This window comes from Neolamprologus brichardi, chromosome 16, assembly GCF_056152115.1.
Source record: "Neolamprologus brichardi isolate AB-2024 chromosome 16, ASM5615211v1, whole genome shotgun sequence".
Classification (NCBI taxonomy): domain Eukaryota; kingdom Metazoa; phylum Chordata; class Actinopteri; order Cichliformes; family Cichlidae; genus Neolamprologus; species Neolamprologus brichardi.
In genome coordinates, this window is record NC_142119.1 from 9,015,799 (window position 1) to 9,036,185 (window position 20,387).

The window sequence follows — 20,387 nt, forward strand, 5'->3', positions numbered from 1 at the left end:
CCGCCCGTGCCGCGTTGAATTGTGGGACAAAATCCTAAAAGGAAAACAAAATATTACCAGTTATCTCGCATAGAAAACTGTTTGTTTGCCACACATTGAGGAATATTTTCATACACTACAGAAACAGAAATGGAACATGTGCATCTGGCTGTGGAGGAGGACGACCTTTATTCGGGTTACAATGATTATAATCCGACATTTGACTCGGAGGTAAGTTAACCGCTAACCTAACACTACATTAGCACATCGTTTCTAAGTGTATAGAAAATCAACTTTGAAAAATGAATGTTGGTTATATGAGATTGAGATAGTGGCATGGCGAAAGACTAATTACTTCAAAGTTTTATTTCAAAATTGTTTGTGTAAAAAATGTCTGCTCTTCCGTCGGCCCACTATGTAAAAAATGAAGACTAATTGTTGACTAATTTTAAGGAGCTGGAGAATGATGTGGGCTTCCAGCAAGCAGTGAGGACAAGTCATGGAAGAAGACCCCCGGTAAGTGTCAAATACTGTGTGTGTGTGTGTGTGTGTGTGTGTGTGTGTGTGTTTGTTTGTTTGTTTGTTTGTGCGCGTTTGTGTGAGTAAATGAGTAAGTAAGTGGGAGAGAGAGGGGGGTTTTCTGGAGGTGTATAAATCGTTTAACTACTAATATATCATGTCTTTAATTTTCTAGATGACTGCCAAGTTTCCTGGCACTCCCATTGGACCTCGATCTTTAGCCTCTTCTTTTGGCGTAAGTACAACGAAATAGAATGATCCTTTAAAAGTGAAACATTTTTGAATGAGCAAAACAAATACAGATACCTCCTTCAAAGTGCAGTTCTTTGTTGAAAGTTGCTCAGATTAAATCAATGATCGGTGACAAGATGTGCAGCCAATGACGGTGATTGTTTCATTACTGTGAAGCATTTATGTGGAATGTTTTTGTTCATATCTACATGTTAAAAAGACCTAAATTATTGTTATTGATTACAATATTGATACTTATTGTTTCACAAAGGCTCGGCTTCATATGGCCTCTTCAATGGGACGACCCATGACTGGAGCTGTACAGGTGAGACGTATTATTAAACAATCAAATGTGCAAATAAGGTCTTGCATAGTTTTTGTTAGATTTTTTTTTATAATTAGTGTTTACTATATATGTATTTTTTGTTTTTTGCAAATATACCAGGATGGGTCAGCCCGTCCAATGACTGCCGTCAAAGCAGCAGGTTACACCTCCTCCCTGAGTCGCGGTGAGTTAAAAGTTGTCTGTTTCATCTATTGTCTTTTGCGTGTCGATAATGATTAAAAAGTTATTATTGTATACTTCAGGAATAGGTACAGTTGAGTGTTTCTAATGTTAAAAAATAAAAAAAAAATTGCATTTTTTTGTTAATATAAACCTCTGTGCATTCTTGTAAGGACATATTTATATATGCAAGTTTTGTGTCTTTCCCCTTACAGTTATATAGTGATGAATTGGTATGATTTATATTTTCAGGCTCAGCCTTTGACCCTCTGGGCCAGTCCAGGGGTCCTGCACCTGCACTCGAAGCAAAGAATGAGGATACGTAAGTCATCACTTTAGACTGCTTTGTTTCAGTGTGAAAATGCTATGCAGTACACTCACTCTGCAACTTCATTTGGTATGCCTGTTCAACTGCTCTTTGATGCAAATATCTAATCTGCCAGTCTTATATCAGCAACTCAGTAAATTTAGGCACATAAACATGGTCAAGATGACCTGCTGAAGTTGAAACCTTGCATCCGGGAAAGAAATGTGATTTAAATGACTTTGAACGGGGCATGACTGTTTGCTTGAAACAGCCTGGTTTGAGTTTGTGTGTTTTAAAAACTGCAGATCTGTTGGGAGCGGCAATTTTCTGGTTGAAATTGTCGTGTTGATGCTGCTTTGAGATGATAGGAAGGTAACAGTTACTCAGACAACCACTCTTTACAAGCAAGGTATGCAGAAGAGCATCTCTGAATGCACAACACGTCAAAACTTAAAGCAGATTGGCTACATCAGCAGAAGACCACACCATGCGACTAATAGAATAGATTAGAAGAACAGAAAGAAAGCATCGCAATTCTGATTGTAGGGTCACAATTTGGCATAAGGAACACAAAAACATTTCGCCATCCTTCTTCGCACCAGTGGTTCAGGCTGGGAGTGGTGGTGTAATGGTGTGGGGGATATTTTCTTGGCACACCTTGGGCCTCTTATTACCAGCTATTATAAACTGACAAATGTTTCACTCTCATCACGTTCTTGCAGGCCTGAGGAGAAGATCAAAATCTTGGAGAAGAAAGTGAATGACCTGATAGAGGAGAGCTGCATGGCACAGAGCACGGGAGCCTTACAAGTGGTCAGCCTTTCACTCTTTAACAAACTTTTTACTAATATTGACTGTCTGGATTTAAAGAGAAGGCTCTCCAAGTGGGGCAGTTTGCCATAATTCATTTTTAACTGTGTCAGCTCTCTCACAGTGAAGTGTATAAAACTGCTTACATTTCTACCAGAGTAACCTAAAACGACTGTTAGGACAAAGTACTTGAAGTTTATCAACCTTCTCATTTCCAGCGGTTTTTCATACATGGGGGAAATTGGTCTACATATTGTATAGGCAATGTGTTATGTCACATAACAGCAGTGTGTGGTTTGCTGTGATTTCTGAAAAATTAAAAGAACTGTTTTTAAAAATATTGTTATTACAGGTAATTTTCATCTTGTGGAAGGCCAAGGCCTTTTTGGTCGGCACCAGAATGTCTAATGGGCAGGAAAAACTTGTTACATCATTGCAGCAGAGTGTTTATTCATAATTACTTCTGATTATTACCCAGAAGTGGCTTACTTGCTGTGTGTGTTTGTGTGGGTGTGTCTGTGTCTACAGGCCCTTGAAAAAGCCAAAGAGGCAGGGCGGAAGGAGAGAGCCCTGGTCAGACAGAGGGAACAGTCTGGCAGTGCAGACCATATAAATTTAGACCTCACGTACTCTGTAAGTCAGGCTGCTGTATGCTTGTTCTACACTCTGCACTTATGAGTAACGATTTGCTTTCTAAAAGAACAGTCTGGTGTTGATTGTCTTTTGAAAAAACTACTTTTTAATGCCTGAAAAACCGAACTGATAAGTGATAAGCAAAAATAAGCAAGAGAGGGTTTTTTTCCAGTCAAATATAAATCAAAGTTGTACTTTTCATTTAAAATGCTCCATATCCTCCTGGTCTACAATAACTGTAGAAATAAACCATAAGTGCTTACTCAGTAGTGTATGCAAAATCTGTTCTTATTTATCTCATTCAGAGTAAATTATTATTATTGTTTCATATTAAAATATTAAAGTAAATCATCTCAGATGTTTGTGTTCATGGCTCAGCTATTTAGGAAGGAACAGCTTGCGAAAGACAGATAAAATTTAAAGTTTGTTTTTGAGAATCAATTTCTAACATCAGTTTTTAATTATTTTACTTAGAAATATTAAATGTTTCTCCCATTACAGGTTTTGCTCAACCTTGCCAACCAATACACAAACAATGAAATGTACCCAGAGGCCCTGAACAGCTACCAGATCATTGTGAAGAATAAAATGTTCAGTAACGCAGGTGAGCAGGCCGCTCAGCTTCACACTCACTGCTGGTGTACTTAGAATGTGGCAGCCCTCGTAAATACAATCATGTGAAAACAAAGTTTTATACACCGCATGAAAGCTTGTGGAATACCTTCAGCAGCAGCAACTTCAAGTAATATTTTTCCCTATGACTTTATCAGTGTCTCCTGTTATTGTTGAGGAATATTGGCTCACTGTTCTTTACAACATTGCTTCAGTTCCTTGAGGGTTTCAGGCATTCATTTATCCACAGCTTTCCTACCACAGGATTTAAATCATGTTGAGGTCTGCACTCTGACTCATTTATTGCAGCGTGTTGATTCTTTTCTTTTTTTAGTCATTCTGTTATAGATCTGCTTGTTTTCATGGGATCATTGTCCTCCCCATGACCCAGTAACACCCACGCTTTACAGGTGGCCTCACCTTTTACTCTACAATACTTTGGTATAAAGATGCGTACATGGATGTCTCAATGAGTGCAAATCTAAGCTATGCTCTTCTTGTAGAAACATATACATAAGCCATACTAGTTCAATCATTTTCTAATTGTACTCTCATGAGCTTTAACATGATAACTGAGGCCTGTAGACTCTGAGGTGTAGCTCTTGGTGTATTTTTGCAGTATCTGCTGGGAAAATTGTGGCATTGTGTTAAATAGTCCCAGATCACTGACACATAAGAAAAAAGTCATGTTTCATACATTGTAAATTCTTTGTTGTATCGCTTGTCTTGTGGTTTTTCCATCAAACTATGCATGCTGCTGTTCCAGGCCGCCTGAAAGTCAACATGGCCAACATCTACTTTAAACAGAAGAACTATCCTAAAGCCATCAAGTTCTACCGAATGGCACTGGATCAGATAACAAATGCCCACAAAGAAATGAGGATCAAGATCATGCAGAATATCGGTGTAGTGTTTATCTGCATGGGCCAGTACACAGATGCCATTACGTCTTTCGAGCACATCATGAGCGAGAGTCCAAATATCAAGACAGGCTTCAACCTTATCCTGTGTTACTATGCTATCGGTGACAGAGAGAGGATGAAGAAGGCCTTTCAGAAGCTCATCTCTGTTCCTCTGGGCATTGATGATGAAGACAAATACATCCCTTCCAATGTGAGTGATATTTTATTACAGCATTTATTATTATTTCATTAATTAAGTCTAGTTCTGACAACTCTTTCAGGAAGACACCAGCTCCAATATGGTCATTGAAGCCATTAAAAATGACAAACTTCACCAGATGGAGAGAGATCTGTAAGAAGATATTCACACAACACAAACCCAACTTTGTCTTGCTCCATCAGTCCTCTGTATTACTCCCCCCCCCCCCCCCCCCCCTTTATTCAGCTGTTCCTCTGACTTCCTGTATGCTGTTCATAGAAAAACCCTGGCTGAGAAATACATCATGACAGCAGCCAAGCTCATTGCCCCAGCGATTGAGACTTTGTTTGCTACTGGATTTGACTGGTTTGTTACTGCTGTCTTTTTCTTTGCATCTAAAGACTTTAATGTGAGCATGGTATGTTTGTTTGTCATTGAATAACTGAAAATTGTGACAGTGCCTAACTGTGGTATAATTACAGTTCATTTACAATTACATAAATGTCCCAACTTGATTGCTTGAACATTTAAAAAAAAAAAAAAGAAGCTCAAAGACTGCCCTTAGAGGGAGATTGTAACAAGAAGAAGGTTTTAATTGTTTGAGTCTTCCAGTGGCTCTCGTTTCTTTAGTGGTGGTGTGAGGGACTTTCCAAAGTTCCTTTACTTGCCTAAACTTCTCTGCACACTAGTTTGATCACATTTTCTGAACATTTTTCTGGAGCAGACTGACAATAAACCTCAAGCTCTACTATTATTTCAACAATTTTTTCCCTAATGCTTTCTTATTTAGGTTTTTAAATGAACATAATACATGTTGAGTACTCGTAAAAGTACTCGACATGTGCATTAATGTGCACTAATGCACATTAGTATGTTGGAGAGGACCATTTCAATATTGAGAAACATAAGTCAAAATCAAACAATTGCTTAATTATTCTCCATTTATGCACCTGCTATTTACAGTGATCAATCGAATGCTGGCATTTGACACGTGAAGATAGTGAATGTATGTTTTCTTTTTTTTTAAGGTGTGTCGACATGGTGAAGAGTTCTCAGTATGTCGAGCTTGCCAATGATTTAGAGATCAACAAAGCCATCACCTACCTCAGACAGAAGGACTTCAACCAGGTGAGAGTATTGTATCAGCAGCATTAAGGGTACTTCCTTCTTTTCTGGTCTGTGTATTTCACAACCACACCTTCCACTCTTAATAATTTGCTGCCAAACTAAATTTTAGACCATAATAAGACATCAAAATGAGGCTTTAGTAGCTTCCATCATATGTGGCTGTCATGTAAATTAATATCTTTGGTAATATTTGCCAAATATAATGCTGAACCCGAAAAAGTCGATGCGATTAAGTAAGGATCACACGCATTAAATTTATGGAAGTTACATTACATTTACATTAATTTGTGTTTCCATCTTTTCTTTTCTTTTTATAACAATGTTCTAATACTGTTGCTCAGCACTATTCATACGTGTGAGTTTTCTCTTGTTGAGGCTGTTTGAACAGAGCTCAGTGTCCGACTCAGTATTTCATCTTCTCATTGCCTTTTTGCTTTTGTTTCCTCCCCATCTGCATGCCTAAGGTTGAGGTATGTCTGCCTTCCATTCCCACGTCCACATTTAGATTGTACTGGGTTTGTCCCCCTTGACTTGTTGCTTCATAAGGACGTCTTTTACCCAAATAATGCCACTGCAAGGAGACGTTTGTGAGGCAGTTATTGGTTTAGGCCCCACAGACTGCTCAGGAAAATCTTTGTGCTGAACGTATTCTTTGTTAATAATAATATCCAACTGAACAGTGGAGGACATGCTGCCATGTGTGGAGCTGATTTGTGGCTAAGATTAAAGGACTCACTGTAGTAACTAACTATCTTGTAGCCGCTGGTTTTACATCTGATGCATGCTGTGGTGCTTTTACAGTGTTTACACACAGGAGTGTTGGTGATGTAACTGGTGGTCATCTGTGCAGCTGTAGCCAAGCTGGTGATTTGTGAAAATGCTAATCCTTACTCAATAATACAGTTGGGAAATTTTCCCCAGAATGTAACATACTCACAGAGACAGTCAGTTAGATAAAAAGGGGAGAGGGACTGACTTTAAACTTGCAAAGCATTATATTTACTTCACCAGAGCACAGCACACAGTGAAGGTGACGCATAAACAGATGTAAGGAATGAAGCAGAATTACAGCTTACCTAAAAAAAATGCCAAAATGTCCAAGTATCTTCAACATAAATGTGAAGATGTATATATAATTTATCAGTGATTGGCTATTAATGGCTAATAATATTGTCGTTGATTCTTTGACTAACAATTCAGTAAATTTATATGTCTTTTTTATGTTTCTTTGTGTGTTACATGCTGGGGAAATATGCTTGTACTTAAAATATGATTTATTACTGAGAATGCTGTACTGGAGGAGCTTTAGTACAGCTCCTGATAGTAATGAGTTGTGTGTTTTCAGGCAGTGGAAACGTTGAAGGCATTTGAGAAGAAGGACAGCAGAGTGAAGAGCGCTGCAGCCACTAACCTCTCTTTCCTCTATTTTCTGGTAAGAATCTCTTGATTATAAAATAACATTAGACTGAAAAGTTCTGAAAATTTAAAACACTTAAAATTAGCAAAATATTTGGAGGTTTGCTGTTAAAGAAATGTAATACTAAATGTTACTGTTGGGAGATGATTGAACAACCATATTCTCTTGTCTTGTAATTTCCCTAACAGGAGAAAGACCACGACCAGGCTGACCGATATGCCGACCTTGCTATGAATGCTGATCGTTACAACCCAGCAGCGCTTATCAACAAGGGCAACACGGTGTTTGTCAAACAGGACTTTGAAAAGGCTGCAGAGTTCTACAAAGAAGCACTGAGGAATGATTCCTCGTGCACCGAAGGCCTTTACAACCTGGGTAAGTGCTCCTTAACTGCAGCAGTAATGCGGTAGTAGATAAGCAGGAGGTTTGATGTATTGCTCAACAACAATTGGACGTGCAAGAATCATTTGGGAATGAACAACAAGAGCTTGCTGCACTCTGAACTGCGGTCTGTTAATATTTGCTGCAAGCACTGGTTGAACTTTAAATTCAGACTCTTGACTGTTAGGAAAATATAGCGAGGCCATGAGTGCCCTGTCTAAATCTCTGTGTATCTTCATCCAGCATTCTGCTATGAGTATCAGAATATTGGCTGAGGCTACATTGAGAATAAGTGTGGACACAGCATGACCGACTCTATTGGAATGTGCACAAATACATAAATAACAAGAAGCACTTAGAGCACAAACCTCCCCCAGGGCAGCTCACTCTCTGCGAAGTATTTACTTTTAATTGTATTGTATTTTGTGTTTAAAGATTATGTAGGAATAGGTAATGGATAATTGGCATTGATTTATCAATACGTGGACACAAATAACCTTATTTTATTATATAATAATATACTACAGCATGTTTCTAACCAAGTAGGCAGCTCATTTTCTTTCTCTCGACAATACTTTCTTTAAAGATAGTACGCATTTTTGGGTCAATTTGAAAGAAAGGCAGATGCAAAATTGAGGTCAGAGGTCAAATGTGACATATTTGGATGCAAACCATAATGTGATATTTAAAATTCCCATATACCATTTTATAAATGTTTTTAATACAAACAATTGCAGTAAGAAAAATAGTTTTAATTACCTCTATCTACTGTTATTACTTTAACCTTCAGATCAAGCTATTGACCTTAAAGGAGAGGTCAGAGGTCAAATGAGACATGATATTTGAAAGCTTCATGGGTACTTTCTGTTGACAATACACACCACAGTTGTCAGAATCTTAGTTTCAGTTATTCAGTTATAGTTAACATAACTTATCAGGTGTTTTGGTCTGTTTTCAGCCAATAAATCTTTAAGTTCACCTTGAAGACCTTGGTTGATGTTAACGAAACTTAAATGGTTTGTTAATATGACTCGACTCTACACCTGTACAAAGTTTTATCAGAATTCATTCAAAACCTTTGGAGCTATCGTATTCACAGACACGGTAGCTCTTTAAACAACAGCATCCAAATTTTGAAGTCATCTTAAGTAAAAGGTATCGCTGGAATAAAACTACACCAACATGTGGTATATATGTGCCTTGTGTGATTATTATTAACATAGAGGCACAGTTACGTGACTGAATTTTCCCCTAAACCTTGTTCCAGGTCTGACTTATAAAAGACTGAATCGCCTAGAGGAGGCTCTGGACTGCTTCCTGAAGCTCCATGCCATTCTGAGGAACAGTTCCCAAGTCATGTACCAGCTGGCCAGCCTGTATCCCGCTGCTAACAAGTGTGATGTGGAGATGGTTTTATCAGCGGGCCAGTACAATCGCCCAATATTAGCTATTTGTTCTTCTATTGTTATCGGCACTTGTAACAGACAATCAATGAAAATTAGAGAAGTAAAGAAGACACGAGAGAAATGCCGTTACAAAGTGTCAAAGTCCATTGATGTTGCATAGTTTGTTCACCAGGGGGCACCATACGACGCCCCTGTTGCCAACAACATATTTAGAAAGACACAAACACAAAAACCACTGATCTGAGCAGAGTAAAGAAGCCTTTACTCCTAAACATAAATCTGTTTGGTTTCTTTGCTGTGTGTGAAAGAAAACATTTTTAGACGATATATTGGAATATCTGAGTTCTAAATCGCCAAATATCAGTATATAGTCTTAAAAATACTGTGTCAGACAGGTTCTAATGATGCGTTTGTATGTCACACAGATGATCTGTTTTTACTCGTATGTACTTTAGGGTTTGTTGGAATGTGTTCATTCAGGGATTCGAGCCTGTTTGTCCATATATCATCAAATGAGCATCTATTAGTTCTTAACACTTTGATCCCAGCTATGAGCTTCTGGAAAATCCCGAACAAGCAATCGAGTGGCTAATGCAGGTCATCAGTGTAACTCCCACAGACGCCCAGGCACTGGCTAAGCTGGGAGAACTGCATGATGGCGAGGGGGACAAATCCCAGGCTTTCCAGTACTATTATGAGGTACCAGAAGCTTAATTTCATGGTGGGGGTGGGGGGGTTCTCTCTAAATTGCACTAAATTACAACTGTTAACAGTACATTTTTGTCTGTGGACCCATTGTAAAAAACAGAAATTTGTACAATGAAAAAATTGTTTGTTTGTTTTTTGTCACTTTTTTGCTCATCTGTTAGTTAATTATGTTAGAGTAGTATGAATGACCATGATGGAGATATTTAGCAGTACAAAAGGCTGTAAAACTTCTCAAAGTGCAGATAAAAGTAAAAGATTTATGCCCTTCTTCACATTATCTAAACACAGGCCGGATTGGACCCTCTGCTGTCCTGATCCTTGCCCCCAGGCCCTACTTTTGACACCACTACTTTAAGCAAACTAATATTGTTACGTTGTTGCTGTCCAGTCCTTTAGGTACTTTCCCTCCAACATCCATGTGATTGAGTGGCTCGGAGCTTACTACATTGAGACACAGTTCTGTGAGAAAGCCATTCAGTACTTTGAAAGAGCCACGCTAATACAGTAAGTAACTACTATTTAGATTATTTTAAACAGATAGCACGGATGGGTTGGTAAAAAATTGTAAGTTCACACTCTAAGGTTTTTATGGAAGCCCTTTAAATGAGTTTCTAACTTAAATGAATGTGAAAGCCTCTCGTTTTATATGGAACTGTTGAAGAAAAAATTAGTGAAGTTGTTTCAAGTTGTTTAATCTTGAGGCACATAGTTCCACCTTTTTTGTTACGTGGTATCACTTATTAAAATATATTAACTATTTCAGTGTGGTACTGGCATACTGATATGTTCTGAGCAGTCCTTAGGAGGTCAGCAAAATGATTTAAGTCAGGTATTGGTTTGTGTTTATATTGATCAGATGTGTTTCTGCTTCTCAGACCAACTCAGGTGAAGTGGCAGCTAATGGTGGCAAGCTGCTACAGACGAAGTGGTGAGAAAAACACGTTTCGCCTCAGCTCGCATGGCAATAAAACAACAAAGCAAAGTTGCAATGTGAGCTAGCAGAGTTCATTTCATTTTTTTGTTCTTTTTCTTTTCCTCTTTCACAGGAAACTCCCAGAAAGCACTGGAAACGTATAAAGAAATCCACCGAAAGTTTCCAGAAAATGTGGAATGTAATTGATCCAGCTTGTTACGCAGTTTTCAACGGAACTCTTGACCAGCAACAGATGGTGCCCTGATCAGAGTGTAAAATTAAAGAGCGTGTGTGTGTGTGTGTTGTTTGGTGCAGGCTTGCGTTTCCTGGTGCGGCTGTGCACAGATATGCAATTGAAGGAAGTCCAAGACTACGCCACCAAACTGAAGAAGGTAGAGAAGATGAAGGAAATCAGAGAGCAGGTATTCTGTCAGACTTTTCTGGGTAAATAAACTAATGATCTGTTTGGCAGATCTCAATTCTACATTTAATAAAAAAAAGACTTGCAAACAATTTGCAGAAACCCCCCCACAAAAAGTTCACTAACAAAGATAGAAATAAAATGGAATTGACTTTTAATAATGGTCACACACATATTTATAACATATAGATCCATCAAGGCTGGGGTCTATCACACCAGGCAAGACCCCAGCTGCAGGCTGTGTAAAGATGCCCCTGAGACAATCCAGCACATTACAGCAGGGTGGAAAATGCTTGCAGGCAGGGCATACATGGAACGCCATAACCAAGTGGCCGGCATAGTGTACAGAAACATATGTGCCAAGCATGGCCCCCCAGGGTGGTGGAGAATGGCTGAGCTAAGATCCTGTGGGACATAGTGGTGGTAGACAAGCAGAAGAAGACGGCCGTAGTGATAGATGTAGCTATACAGATTGACAACAATGTCTGGAAGAAGGAACATGGGAAGCTGGAGAAGTACCAAGGGCTCATAATAAGTGGTCCGAGTGGTAATCGGAGCGCTTGGTGCAGTGACCCCCAAGGTAGGCTCCAGCAGATCCCAGGAACAACATCCCAGATCTATTTGCATGAATTAAACTCCACACACTCCACCTTGTTTTGTGATGTAATGTACAAGTGGGTCCATCTGATGCATGTTAACATGCTGCCTGATGAATTACTTGCGTATTTTGCACTTGTACATTAGAGACCTTTCAGACACTTTCATCAATCATCTTTTCATCACTTTTTTAACAGTCCTGACGTCTGTTCCTGGATGAGTGCTCGCTGATTTAAAACGCGCGTTTCCTTTAGATGCAACGTTGGACCGTGGTCACTGCAACTCTGCAGCTGCATGAAAAACAGCTGTTTTTCGTCTCTATTTATTTTCCATGAATCAAACAGATGCTGCACAGCTGTTTAACACCTGGCTGATAGTAATCTCGGGTCTTTTTCAAAACGGCTTTAGTGTTTGGAGAGCTGTTCTCAGGTCTGATGCCAGTGCAGTTTGACTTGTTCAGTGTCACATGAAACGTCAGAATGAATTAGAAAAGTGGTCAGTGGTTTGAATATAAGCAGCCAAAGGGATTATTCTTATCTTCTGTCATGGTTAGCATAAAGCCTGTGTTTTCTTTCCCAATCTAAGCCTAGATTAATTCAAGACCCAAGTCATGGAACCACATTATTACATAGGCCAACAATGTGTGCTTGTTTCTAATCTGATCTTATCAGCTAACACTGCATATTTTGAATAACTTCTGCAATGCATTGTTCCTTATATGTAATTATTATTTAATGGCTTCTAAACAACACACTTGTGATACATAAACTAGAGGTGGTTTGGGGTCAGTCAAGATTTGAAGAAAGCCAGAGTAACAGAGCCGTGTGTCTTGGTCGTGTGGAGTGATTTATCAAAGCCAGGAACAGATTAGACCGATGAGTTCGTCAAATAACAACCAGCTGCTGTTGGAGCAGAGAAACAGGCCTGCAGAGAATGATGGAGGGTTGACTCGTTAATCCCCGGATTCTTCAAACTGAAAAACAGTGGAAAACAACCGATCCCACTGATAAAACAAACTGCACGGTGCATGACACGAGGACTGAGAGGATAGCAATAACCGAAATCTAATATATGAGCTCGACGTTGGCTTTGTGTGGTTGTTTTTCGTGGCATCATATATCCTTGTTTTCATTTCTTTTCCTTTTTTTGTCATCATCTTTAAAACTAACTGCTTATGGTTTTAGTGATTCTGCAGAGTACTTCCCTGACTTTAAGTAAGGCTTGTTTACATGTAACATTTTTATGGTATGTAATATTTTTTGCGCATTAATGTCACATTCCTTTGAATATTGGGGCTTATCTTTTTGCCAGATTGTTTTCATAGCAAAAAAATGTACTTTGTTTATGAAGCACAGTGTTTTTTGAAGCGCTGTAATCTGATTGGCAAAACTACATTTTGAAGTCAAACACATTTAGAACATATTTAGTGTTATTTGTGTCCCTGCCTGCAATTTCTCTCATACGCCACCCTTTTCTCTTATTTTCCTTTGCAGAGGATAAAATCGGGACGGGAAGGCAGCGCGAGAAGTCGAAGAGAAGGCAGAGAGAGCAGTGCAGGGAGCGCTGGTGAGTCGGTTGTTGTTTTTCAAATTAGGTCAACAGATTACCGCCGCTGTTATTTGCAACTGAGACCAGAGTTGTGCGTCCACACATCATCAACCTATAGTGGTGTAAATAATTATTTGATCCCCATTGCTTACTTTAGAAAGATATTAACGGTCTCTAATTTTATGGTAGTTTAATGGAAAGAGGGAGAATATCAACCAGAGTTGTATAAAAGTTTAATTAATTTGCATGTTATTGAGTAGAAATATTCGATCCCTACAACTGCAACAGAATTCTGTCTCTCACAGATTGGGATCAAATAAATTACAAATACTCCTGAGCTCAATTTGTGTATAAAGCACACCTGTCCACAGAATCAGCTTCTTCCATTCCAGCCTCACCACCACCATGGGTGAGGCCGGAGAGCTGTCAGAGGTTGTCAGGGACAAAACCTGCACAAGACTGGAATGAGCTACATGACCGTAGCTTATACAGCTGCTGGTGTGATTATTTGGAAATGGAAAAAACATAAAATAACCATCCGTCATCCTCAGTCTGCAGCTCCATGCAAGATGTTGCCTCATGGAGTGAGGATGGTGATGAGGCGGTGGATTACCCCAATATTACATGGGAGGAGCTTGTTAACGATCTGAAGGCAGTTGAGAGCGCAGTCGGCAAGAACACCATTAGTAACACGCTATGTTGTAATGAACTGAAATCTTGCAGCGCTCAAGAAGGTCGTTTTGCTCAAGAAGGCTGTGCAAGTCTTGAGTTTGCCAGTGAACGTCTAAATCATGTTGGGGAAAAGTGCTGTGGTTAGATGAAACCAAAATCAAGCTCTTTAGCATCAACTCAACCCTCTGTGTTTGGAGGAAATGTAATGCTGGGCATGACTCAAAGAACATCATCCCCACAGTCAAGCACACATTGTGCTTTGGGCTGTTTTTCTGCTAAGAGCACAGGACAACTTCACTGCACCGAGGGGCCAGTGGACGGGGCTGTGTACCGTAAAATCTTGGATGAGAACCTCCTCCCCTCAGCCAGAGCACTGAAGATGAGTCATGGATGGATCTTCCAGCATGACAATGACCCAAAACGTATCGCCAAGGCAAGGGTTTCACCATCAAGTACTTAGTAGCTGTTATGCTCGAGGATCAAATACTTGTTTAAGTCAGTGACATGCAAATCAGTTTATAACTTTTATATAATGTTGGGGTTTTTCGTGGATTTTGTTGACATTCTGTGTGTCTCCATGGAAACAAGCAAACTTACAGATTCAGCAGGTGATCAGATAGTTACTTTACCCCATTGTATCTGTGCTGCGGTGTTAACAATGCAGATGTCATTAAGTATGTAACTGTGCTGGTGACGTGGCATCAGACAACTGTGGATCCCCCAAATCAGCCAGCAGAGAGACAGAGAGCCACACATCTGTCTGTGGCATCTGTCCACAGACTGTGCTCTCCATGTCCTCTATCCTTGTTCTCTCTGCTCAGAGTGCTCAGACCTTACATCATTAAGGATTTGAACTTACGCTTGTTTTGTGTTGTACTGCAACACAAAAGGCACACTGAGCTCCCAGAATGAGGCACATCTATAAAAATCTTCACATTGAAAACCATCTCCATGTGTGGGTTTTGGTGTAATTTCAAGTTAAATGAACATACAGTACAGGAACATCTGTGAACTTTATTAGGCGTCGGGTTTTTTTCATGGCAGCTTGAGCTAAACCAAGATTTTAACATATGAGAAGTTTGCTCACATAAATATGATTTTCATAAAAAATTGTAATGGTTCTGATGCTTCTTCTATAACAACGATCATCGTCATGATTTTGATCATCAGATCCACTCTTTTATTTTTATGTCTCACTGCTTCTTTCTGTCTCTCTACCTGTTGTTCACACATGCTGCAGCAGGCATCTCCACACCTGTGCTCATCTCTCCTAAGAAGTCCAGCGTTATGGGTATATGTTTTCAAACACCACACTGAGGCCTGATCTGCTCAGACCTCCTCATCCTGCTGGATCCTGCAGGATGAGGAGGTCTGAGCACTCTGCGGGATTAGTGGACACTGAAGAGGCTGAACATTCAGTACAGATCCCCGCCAAATACAGACAAATAGGCTGGCACTGGAAAGCTGGACCATGAGCAAATTTCAAATGTAATCCATACAAACCAGAGAGCCTCCAGAAAGTGTAACAAGGCCCAGCTTTTCCATGCTGTAGTCGAGTTGTATTCATATATGAGTTTGTGTAACGGACACCTGTTAATGCGCTTGCTGCTCTCTCCTGCCAAGGCTTCCATTAGTCCTCTGTGTCGTGATAAATTAGATTAGGACTTTTCATCATCCCATAGCTTAGTGGTGCCAGAGCCTCCAAATGCATCTGTTAAAATGAACACACACGGTTGCTGGAGACTGTCCATCACAGCCTTGCTACTTCAGTCTTTCAGATGCTTAAATATTGGTTTGAACGTTTAAATTGTTGAACTAAAACCCAGATCCTTTTCTCATTTTCTCATGGTGCACAAGATGAGGTCAAAGCAGGTGAGAGAAGCGAGGTTGTAAACCGCAGACACATTTATTGTCATCATCTTTCATTGCAAGTGGCAGACTTTTTTGCAACTCTCTGTGCTGTAAGACCTTCAGTCTAGCCCTGTAATCTCTCCTTCCTTCTCATCTTCTTCTCTGGATCTTCTGTCTTCATCTGTATTCCCTCTCTGCTTCCTCTTTGCTTCCCAGTATCTCAATCTGAGTCTAAACACTTCAGTCCACTGCTGGACTCGGGGAGAGGTATGTAAGACTATGACTTTCAGGCTATGTGCCTGTAATTCTGGCCATTTGTAGTCAAACAAGGAGATTGTTGAATAAACTGGGGCTTGTTTGTTCGATCGGTTCATTCAATTCAATTCAATTTTATTTATCTAGTGCCAAATCACAACAACAGTCACCTTAAGGCGCTGCATATTATACGGTAGATCGTACAATAATACATACAGAGAAAAACCCAACAATCATATGACCCCCTATGAGCAAGCACTTTGGCAACAGTGGGAAGGAAAAACTCCCTTTTAACAGTAAGAAACCTCCAGTAGAACCAGGCTCAGGGAGGGGCGGGGCCATCTGTGAGCTAGAGATTAATAACAAGTATGATTCAGTGCAGAGAGGTCCAGTAACACATAATGAGTGAGAAAGGTGACTGAAGAAGAAATACCCAATGCATCATGGGAATCCCCCAGCAGCCTACGCCTATTGCAGCGTAACTAAGGGAGGATTCAGGGTCACCTGATCCAGCCCTAACTATATGCTTTAGCAAAAATGAACGTTTTAAGCCTAATCTTAAAAGTAGAGATAGAGTAGAGATGTTTCAGAAGTTGATACATCTGTAGTTTGCCCTCAAATGCACAGTCAGCTCACCTGCCAATGAGCTTTAAGAGCCAAAACAGCAAAATTTACATAAATTAGACTAAGAGAAACTGTGTAGCAGCAACAGCATGTTTAGGTTTGTACTGTCAGTCTCTGCTGTGAAATCTTAAGCTGACCTCTGATAAAGTTCTTCAGTCAGGCAAAGGTGTCTGCACATACAGGTGATTCTCTTCTATGGAGCATTAGCATCAGAACTATTTTATTTTTCATTTTATAAGAGCTCCTGTCATTAGAAATCTTTTAAGTGATTAAAACCATCTGAGTGAAGCACTGCAAGGCACGCATAGCAGAAGTGAGTTTCCCAAGTGAAGAAGAAAAAACAGACCTGATCCAGGAATCGTTTGACAGGCAGCCGTGATGTTGGACTGTGCTCATTTTTTGCACTGAAAGGAGGAGGAGGAGGGGAGCAAGCACTCTGAGATATTCGGGGAAAACCCTCTCGTTCACCTGAGAGTTTTCCATCTTTTCTGTAAAGTCTGCGTATTGTGTGGTCGAGTGTGTCTGCAGGTCTTCGGCTCTCTCGTGACTGACGTGTGAGTCTGGTGGTTTGTTTTCTCACGTATCCACAGCTGTCGATCTGTAGTCTGAATCTGGTGAAACGCAGTGGCAGAACAGGAGAGAAGTGTGTCGAAACGTGGGGATTTTCTAACCTGTGTTTTCTATCATGTGTGATGTGCCTTTTCAAACATAAATTATATGGTTGGGTTTATGTTAATGTACCTTAACATTTTTTTCAACATATCTTTAATAAGAAAAAATAGTTATAAAAGCCAAAATGTTGCGTCATCTCTATTGATCTCCATCTCCTTGCAGAAATAAAGGGTTATTTGTGCTTCAGAGTTGTATAAAACATGCCTATAACGTCTTTAATTGTGGAAACTTCTGTTGCAGCTCCTAGCTTCTAGCATGTTTTGTTATCCCTCTAGTACACGTCTCTGAGTTGTGTAAACTAAAAGAGAAATGCAAACGAGACTGTCCAAGAAAGGAAGCCAGGGGGAAACGTTGATTTTTCCAACCGAGGTCTCAGTTTGCCAGCAGTTTGTGAGATTTTTTTGGGACTATGAGGGGAAGGTGGAATATCAGGCCTCCTTCCTGTTTTTCAGCTTTCTGCTGCTGATCCCCTAAGGTTTCCAAGGCTACCTGGCAGCCAGATGTTGGCTGCTGTTGTCTGCAGTCATGTCTGTAATTCATATCTCTACACGGCCCTGTCAGCCTGTCATATAAGCCTGGAACACACACGTGCACATTATCCGGCATATTCATTACATCCTGTCAAAAGTACCTGAGTGTGTTGCATATTAGTGTTGCATTTTAGCAGCTGGTCAGTAGGCATATTCGACCGCGCCATGCCTTTCACAAAAATCGTCCATTATTGTACAGCAAGTTGTACATGTCAGTGATATTTAGCGACTGTGATTTCACATTGGAGGAATGCTTTTTCTGCACACATTCAGCCAATGTCAGCGAGATACTTGGGCCATGAAAAAGACATTTGTACGTGAAAGTGTGCAAGAAAACTTTGCACGTCTATATTCAGTCACATGCAGGCCACAGTCAGAGGCACTGCTGTTTTAAACAGCTTAAACATTTAAACAGCTTTTAATAGGATTTGAATGTGAGTATTGCTTTTAAAAAAAGATCATGAGTCAGCAGGTGTGTGCTTGTTTTTGTACAGACAGTGGTCGCAGCAGCAGCAGCACCAAAGGAGAGCGTCTGAGCGCCAAAATGAGGTCACTTCCTGGTTCAAATGAGCCTTATGAAGCCAGCAGTCCAAAAGAACTGGGTGAGGAAACCATATTTTTCTCTGCAGTTAATGATATAACACCTACCTAACTGTCTTATGTCTTTGAACTTCATGTGTTGTGCAAGACATATGTGCCTTTTTTAGAAAAATATGAATAAATATATAATCACACAGATGGTTTATGGACATCTTAGTGCAGTTTCATTTAATTTAGTGCTGGAACATCATCTACATCGATGGCTGAAATTCTGATAATTTAGCCATCCACATTATGAGTCGCAGTGAGCTGTAGTGTGAATGTTAGATAGGAAAAGATCGAAAAGGCATAGAAAAAAGTGCTTGTGTGAATGGGTGACTGAATTCTATAAAGGTCTTTGAATGGTCCAGCAAAGTAGAAAAGAGCTGTATTCGTGTATCTGTTTAGAGTTCAAGCCCATGTTGAAACACATTCTGAGGTTTAGATGATCATAAAGATATTATCAAAGGTTTTTCTTTGTCTGCAGCACACAGCGGATAGTCCTCTGCAGATAAACTGCATGGGTTGTCATTTAAGTATTGGGCCGCACCTCTAATCTTTGAATTCAGGTGTTGTAAGTCCCTTTGCCTCAGATGTATAAAATCTAGCACCTGGCCGTGCAGCCTGCCTGTTCAAACATTTGTGCATAAATGAGACGTTCTATAATAGGATGCCACCATTGCAACAAGTCAGTTTAGCAACCGCAGCAACTCAGCCAAGCAGTGGCACACCACAAACAGAGCAGGGTCACTGAGTATAAGGGAAAAGAACAACTTGAATAATGTATCCTTAAATGCAATTCATTGCAGCTGTTTAAAAATGGAACAGAGTAATATTTATATCAGTGTTTTTAAAATATGAACCTGTGCAGACTTAAATGTTGAAAGTTATCTTAACTCATCTAACTATTTAGAATGCCAAAAAATGCAGTGAAATTGTCTGTGCACACGATCTCACTCTGCAGCGCTCCTTGAGAAAAACACACAGAAAAAGAACGGCATTGGTAGAAAGGGTGTATAATGTTATGTTATTATCTCTCTATCGAGATACAGCGTCCCAAACTATTTCATCACAAGCTGTTCCTCCTGTGTGTAGATGCGTCCTACGTGGACCCACTGGGGCCTCAGATGGACAGACCAAAGACGGGAGTCAAGAAGCGTGTGGAGGATGACGACTTTGCAGATGAAGAGCTAGGAGACGACCTGCTGCCAGAGTAGCTGCATTAGCACAAGGCTATCTCTGTTTGTAAGTCAAGAGCCCAGAGCTTCACCACAGGACGTTTTAAACTTATGTTCAGCAAATGTTTATGTATATCTGTTGGTAATCCATGATGGTCCAGATGCTCTTTCACACTGAACATCTCAGTCCTTTGTTAAATGAAAATGTATCCATTTCTAAATGTCCGTGTGGGAAATGAATGCCTCTGTACGTGATGGGAATGCTGGTTACATGACAGTGTGAGACACCTCAGACAGCTTTGTTCTAGCTCTTAAGTCCAGCACACGGGGTTTCAGAGAAACCATACTATTACCCTGTATTTTTGAGCTCATTGCTAAAAATTGGAAAACATTTCACCGTTCTGATGCTTTCAAAGGCAAAGGTTTGTGATTCATCTGTTCCAGATTCTGTTTCATGTTCTGCAATATGTAATTATTCTATTGTATTTATTATTTTTTTATTTCTTCATCTTTATGTTGTTTATTGTATCATTAAAAGAGAAACTATTTCATTAAGGAAATAATGTTGAGTCTGAGTATCAATGTGACAGTTTGTTAAAACTTTAAAACAAAGTGCATGGGTAAAACTAGAGCTGACATTAGCAGCGTTGTTACGTAGCTATTTGCATGTTATCTAAAGCAGGAATGTCAAACTTATTTTATACTGTGGACCACATGCAGCCCACATTAATCTTAAGTCCGCCGGACCAGTGGACCTTTTTGTCAGTGTAAAGAAGTTTAACGACACTTTTAATCCCTGATTACAAGAAA

General features: G+C 39.9%; 1 protein-coding gene across 3 annotated transcripts; it reads left to right on the forward strand.

The window, feature by feature from the left end:
• The first annotated feature begins 6 nt into the window (after positions 1-6).
• Positions 7-20,129, forward strand: ift88 (intraflagellar transport 88 homolog). 3 transcript variants are annotated; one of them, XM_087829839.1, is made up of 25 exons: positions 7-210; positions 433-495; positions 674-733; positions 1,001-1,054; positions 1,175-1,238; positions 1,487-1,556; positions 2,264-2,354; positions 2,880-2,984; positions 3,486-3,588; positions 4,363-4,709; positions 4,780-4,850; positions 4,977-5,063; positions 5,726-5,825; positions 7,171-7,257; positions 7,431-7,617; positions 8,891-8,999; positions 9,578-9,728; positions 10,126-10,241; positions 10,613-10,665; positions 10,784-10,849; positions 10,966-11,072; positions 13,162-13,234; positions 15,129-15,179; positions 18,315-18,422; positions 19,495-20,129. In XM_087829839.1, the coding sequence occupies exons 1-25, from the start codon at positions 130-132 to the stop codon at positions 19,614-19,616; spliced, it is 2,526 nt and encodes an 841-aa protein (XP_087685965.1). In that variant the 5' UTR covers positions 7-129; the 3' UTR covers positions 19,617-20,129. The 3 variants fall into 3 exon arrangements, with proteins under 3 accessions (XP_087685965.1, XP_006793677.1, XP_087685966.1); XM_006793614.3 differs by lacking the exon at positions 15,129-15,179; XM_087829840.1 differs by lacking the exon at positions 4,977-5,063.
• The last annotated feature ends 258 nt before the right edge of the window (positions 20,130-20,387 follow it).